A 6,125-nucleotide genomic window follows, 5' to 3' on the forward strand; every position below is an offset into this window, starting at 1 on the left:
GGAGCTGTTTATTGTTGCAATTAGTTAGCATATTTACTATACAGCGTGTTGCCTTTATTGATAGGTTTAGGGTGAACTAATAAGGGGGAGGTGAAACAAAATATCAAATAAAGTAATACAAGAGATTACTGTATCTCTTGTATCACTTTATTTGATATTTTGTTTGTCGATACAGTAATTGACCCAGTATTTAGTAAAGCCACTATCCTACTAAGGGGGGGGGGGGGGGGGGGGGGGAATTGTTCAAATTACTGTAAAAAAAATTAACAAATAATTACTGCAAAATATCAACATTATAGTTGACTAGACATGACAATTTGAAATTTTGGTACAGGTTTAAACATGGAGGTTGACACATGAGTTTTCACTGGCAACAAAATAAGGATGTGGTGGGGCTAGATCTGAACCCCCGCACCTTTAGTTTGTCACCTGTAAACACATACACATGTTCAAAAAGAAAGAATAACAATATATCATCCATCCATCCATTTTCTGTACCGCTTAGTCCCAACAATATATCATTAAATACCATTTTAATGTCTCTAATTATTATTACAAACCATAAATCTTGTTTTTGACGACAAACTTGCCGACAATGGCTAAGTGGCTACGGGAAATGATCGCCTTTGGAATAAAAAAAAGAAAAAGAAAAAAGACGCTGAGCTACATAACATGATGTAAAAAAAAAAAAAAAAAAAAAACTAGTTCTGCTTTTACGCCCACCGACTGTTTTGAAGCAGGGCCAGTTCAGTTTATAGTCACAATGTGGTAAGGATGGATGTTGGATGTTCCCGGATAACGTCATGTACTGCACAACGATTCCTAATATTGACGTCACAAAGCACTACCGTCCTTTGTTTATTAATGAGAGGGAAACCACAAGTCATTATAAGGAAAGGGGAAACACCACAACTTCCCCGTGGGCCTCACAAGACAAACACTTCATACAGTTGAAATCACCTAAAATGTAGCCATTAATAGTAGACGTGAATCTATACTGAGGGGTCCCATTTATAGCATTATCGTTCTAGTGTCAGCGCGCTACCTGACAACACCCCTGTAATACCGCTTCAAATACAGTACTAACGCGCTATCATGAAACCGGAATTGAAGGGTGATTCCTTACCGTACAAAGCATTTCGCGTTATCTGACCACCCATTTCTGTATGCCTCAGAGCCGCTTATCGCCGCCGTGAATTACGCTGATGCTCTCGTCGCAAGGCCGGGCGCTCGTGACATGCTTCCATCCAAAGGTAGCCTATCGCCTCCTCCCTCACTGGAGCAGAGACCCGCACCACCTCCTTCTTCTTTTGAGCGTCGCTACACGTCCATGACGACAACTCCCCCTCATTCAACGAGACCTCTCCCCGCCATGAGTCGCATCTGTCACACGTATTTACATAAAAGGTGGAGACTCCGGCTCTTAACACTGTCACTGCTGCAACCGTGACGCTTCGCACGGCACGCGCACTGGGACGTCAAGTAATTACGGTGACAAACGCTTCGTCCCAAGCGTTATTATTGCCTTTATTTCGCCTCATAAAGTTTATCTTCAGTATGTACACTATCATCAGGGGCGTCATCTTAGAAGTGTGAGGAGTGACAAATTTGTAAACAACACTTTCAGCTGTTGCTCCCCTAGCCAAATAATTCAGTGGCCAATGAATGGCATCGCTGTTAGAAGAAGAAAAAAAATCAAAAAACTAAAAGCGCATGAAATAGAAAGGACGTGAAAATATTTGGTACTATTTATTTAATCATCAATTACATATTCAGTTTGATTATTTTTAATCCTATGATGTCAGCTTCTCAAACGTGAATATAACTTCATTATTGTCATGACGGGTGGGATTGGGGACTGTTTGTGTGTAATATATGTATTGATATGAATGAGACCCAAGACGACAGTTGTTGTTCCAGTCACTCTGTATTCAACTGCCGCGGCTCGCCTCATGACGTCACACAACACAGCATCACATCCCTAACATCTCCCCTTTCATAGATGGCAACTTATGCATGAAGATCAAAGTTAAATTCCCACAACGTGTCTCCCCCTCTTGTCTTTACGTATCAGCGAAAACAACTCCTAACTCACATTTTTAAAGAACAGTGTACATATAACTCACATGTCAAAGAGCAGTGTACAACATATAATTTTTTTTTTTTTTACACATTCGTTTCCATCAACAACCCAATTGACCGCGAGGCCCCTCAGTACCCACACAGCTCACAAGTCCAGTCTCTTCGGCGTTTTTATAATCCTGCCACTGGCCGTCCTGCGCCCTGGCACAGGTGTATGTAGAGGAGATCCATTTTGAGGCTGGTGGACGTCGCTCTGCCCCTGCAGTGCGACCTCCAGGGCGACTGTGTCAGTGTCGCCCGTAGTGTCAATCGCGGTGTCAGGTGGATCCCCGGGTTTGTCAGCCGGTGGGCTGATGTGCTGCACTCCGTGCTGCCCCAGCATTGCGGCGTTACTCTCCGCAGGTCGCAGATCCACCCTGTTACGGCGGTACAGTGTCCCTTTGACGTCCACCAGGTATGACCTGGGGCCCACCAGCTGTAAGCATACTCCTCTCTGCCACCTGCCCGTCCTGTCCCCAGGTCGGGGCTTCATCCTTATGTCCTGTCCGATACACAACTCGGGCAGATCTCTGGCCGATTTGTCATACCAGAGTTTGGCTGTCTGGTGTTTTACTCGCAGCCTGTCCGGACCCCCCCACCCACCCCACCACACTCGGCTCCAAAAGTGTGTCAGCAACCGGGAGTGGCGTTCTCAGTCTGTGAGACATCAACCTCTGCGCGGGGCTGCTCAGCATGCCTTCCGTAGGCGTGTTCCTCCACTGCAGGATGGCCAGCCAAGGGTCGGTACCCGCCCTTGCTGCCCTCTTGCACAGGCTCTTGACAATCTTCACGGCTGACTCAGCCTTCCCATTTGATTTTGGGTACCTGGGAGAGGATTTGACATGGTCAAAGCCCCAGTCTCTCGCAAACCTCCTGAACGTTTCGCAGTCGAACTGGGAACCACAGTCTGTAATTACCCGATCAGGCTGACCGTGCCGTGCAAACTGGGCCTTGCACCTCAGTACCGTGGTCTCAGCTGAAAGATCTGGGAGCAGCTCTACTTCCCAGAAATCCGAATAATGATCAACCATGATCAGAAAGTCCTTGCCAGCCTGCGTGAACAGATCCATGCTGAGGATCTGCCATGGTCGTGTAGGGAGTGCATGGGACATCATCGTCTCCCGCTGCTGTCCGTGTGCATATTCGTTGCAGGCTGAGCACTGGCTCACATAGTCCACGATCTCACCGTGCATGTTGGGCCATATAGCGTGTCTCTGGCCTGTCTGTAACAGGCATCTCCTCCTACATGGCTGGCATGGATGCGTTTCAACATTTCAGCACGCAATGATTTGGGCACTATAACTCGCTGACTCTTGAAAAGCACTCCATCCTGTGCGCTGATCTCGTCCCTGATGGACCAGTATTCTCTGATTGCCAATGGAGTGTCCTCCCGGCGATCTGGCCAACCACGGAGCACCACCTCCTGCAACAGCTGAAGACTCCCATCACCCACTGTGTGCAATTTTATCTGCCTCAGCCGTTGGCTGGTGACGTTCAGATGCTCAGCCTGATTTATCTGTTCGGCGTCCACTTGGGCTCTCTGGATGCAGCAAACAGTCTGTTTCGAATATCTCGTGCCAGGCGGTGAAGCCATGGCCCTACTCAAGGTGTCACTGAGGTGCATGTCGGGCCCTGGCTTGTACACCACCTTCAGATTGTATCCCTGTAGTGTGAGCAGCATGCTTTGGAGTCGTTTGGGCGCTGAGAGGAGTGGCTTGGTGAAAATGGAGATGAGTGGCTTGTGGTCGGTTTCCGCTGTGATCTCCCCCCGCCCATACAAATAGTAATGAAATCGCTAACACGCGAACACTATGCTCAGACATTCTTTCTCGATTTGTGCATAGTTCCGCTCCGTCTGAGTAAGTGCCCGCGAAGCAAAGCTTACCGGCTGATTCTCCTGCAGCAGGCAACAGCCAAGTCCCTTCTGACTCGCGCCACTCTGTATGGTGACTGGCTTGGTCACATCGTAGTATCGGAGGATCGGGGCCGACGTGACAAGTCGCTTAATCTCCTCGACCGCTGCGTCGTGTTTTGGCAGCCAATGCCATGGGACATATTTGTCCAACAATCTCCGTAGTGGCTCACACACCTCAGAGAGGCGAGGCATGAACCTTGCGAGGTAGGTCACAAACCCAATGAATCGCTGCACGGCCTTGGCGTCCTCAGGGTGTGGCATGTCCCGGACCGCTCTGATTTTCTCCGGGTCTGCTCTAAGGCCCTCCGCTGATAGGATGTGTCCGTGAAAGTTGACCTCTCTGACCCTGAACACTAGTTTCTTCAATCTCAGTCTTAGATTTACCTCCCTGCATCTTTGCATGAGCGCTAACAGCTTTGCATCATGGTCCCGTGTGGCTATCTCATCTGTCCCCCCACACCCCACAATCAATATGTCATCTACTATAGGTTCCACCCCATCTAACCCTGCCAGTAGCTCATGCTGCTTTTGCTGGTAAATCTCTGGGGCCACAGACACTCCAAACGGCAGCTTTAACCACCGCTTCCTGCCCCACGGCGTCCAGAACGTGGTGGTGTAACTGCTCTCTTCGTCTAATCTGGACTGTAGAAAGGCATCTCTTGCATCTACTAGTGTAAAGATGCGGGCCCTGGGCAGCTTGTGCAACACATCTTCAAGTGTTGGCATAATGTAGTGGGACCTCTTTAGAGCCTGATTTAATGACTTGGGATCTATGCAAATTCTCAACTTTTCTGCCTGCTTGACAATCACCATGTTGCTAATCCACTCAGTAGGCTCAGACACTGACGTTAGGTGGCCATCAGCCTCATACCTATCTAACTGGGCCTTGACTGCCTCCCTGAAGGCCACCGGGACGTTGCGTGGGGAAGCCTGCACCGGGGGTACATAACTATCTAGCACAAAATGAACATCCCCTGGGAGTGACTCAACTGGATCGTTGAAAACATCCGCGTACGTCTGTACAAGATGTTGTCTGGTTAATGGCCCTGAGCTGCTGTGTCTCACCATAAGAAGTTCTTCTGGGATGGTGAAGTGCACACTCGTTTCGCCTGACAACAGAGGTCTCTGCCCACTTCTCACTATTTCGAACCGTAGCCTGTGTACTCTACCCCTCACTACGCACTTTGTGCGGAATATGCCCGCGGATTGCATGGATTGGCCTGAATACAATACTAGCCTGGTCTGGCTAGGTAGTAGCTTTGCCCCCGGGTCAAGTCTTCCCATGTCTTTTATGCTCATGACATCACATGTGGCCCCCGAATCTATCTGGCACCTCTGAAACCCACCATGCATTTCCAAGTTAACAAACCATTTCTTCCCTCGCCCCTGAACTGCCCCTATGCTCTCCGCTGTGTAAATGTGTGCTTCCATGTCAGACCTGTCCATGTCCTCGGGTACTTCACCGTCTGCCACGTGTAGCTGTCTTGTGGCTTGGCCCTTCTTCATGCAAACCTTGGCAAAATGATTTGCGGTCCCACAGCTCCTACAGTTCTTTCCAAAGGCCGGGCAAAAATCACGCCCACGCCTGTGCATGTTGCCGCAGAATCTGCACATAGCGCTGTCATATGTGTTAGGTGTCTGATTTCGAATTCTGTCCGGACGCTCCTGCCTGGGCAGGGGACGTGGCCCCGGGCCATCCATTGTGTGCACTGTCTCCGGAGGGCTGTCCTGCGTGATCGCTTGTATCCTCGTGTCTGTCATCTCCGCCGTTCTGCATATGTCTATGGCAGATGCCAGTGTGAGATCTTTTTGTCTGAGCAGCCAGCGGCGCACACTTTCATCACTCACACCCAGCATCAGTCTGTCTCTGATAAAGTCCTCTTTGAGTTGTCCATACTCACATGAAACAGCTTTCTCCCTCAGTTTCGTTACGAACACATCAATGGGCTCCCCTGCATCTTGCTTGCAGGTTCCAAAAACAAATCTCTCAAATATGACGTTTCTAGCTGGTTTGAAGTACTCCTCCAAAGCATCAAGAATAACTTTAACATCCTTCCCTTGGTCCACCGTGAGACCAAAGTTATGCTTG

The 6,125-nt window shown here is 48.9% G+C and overlaps 1 protein-coding gene across 1 annotated transcript in view; it reads right to left on the reverse strand.

Annotated features, from left to right (window-relative positions):
• The window catches only part of neurl1aa (neuralized E3 ubiquitin protein ligase 1Aa), a 34,086-nt gene extending 32,686 nt beyond the window's left edge, over nucleotides 1-1,400 (reverse strand). Inside the window, exon 1 of the mRNA XM_061274977.1 lies at nucleotides 1,127-1,400. Coding sequence (XP_061130961.1) covers nucleotides 1,127-1,160 — 34 coding nt within the window. The 5' untranslated portion in view covers nucleotides 1,161-1,400. The remainder of the gene's footprint in view (nucleotides 1-1,126) is intronic.
• Between the last annotated feature and the right edge of the window lie 4,725 nt (nucleotides 1,401-6,125).

Source organism: Syngnathus typhle, linkage group LG3 (assembly GCF_033458585.1).
Source record: "Syngnathus typhle isolate RoL2023-S1 ecotype Sweden linkage group LG3, RoL_Styp_1.0, whole genome shotgun sequence".
NCBI lineage: Eukaryota > Metazoa > Chordata > Actinopteri > Syngnathiformes > Syngnathidae > Syngnathus > Syngnathus typhle.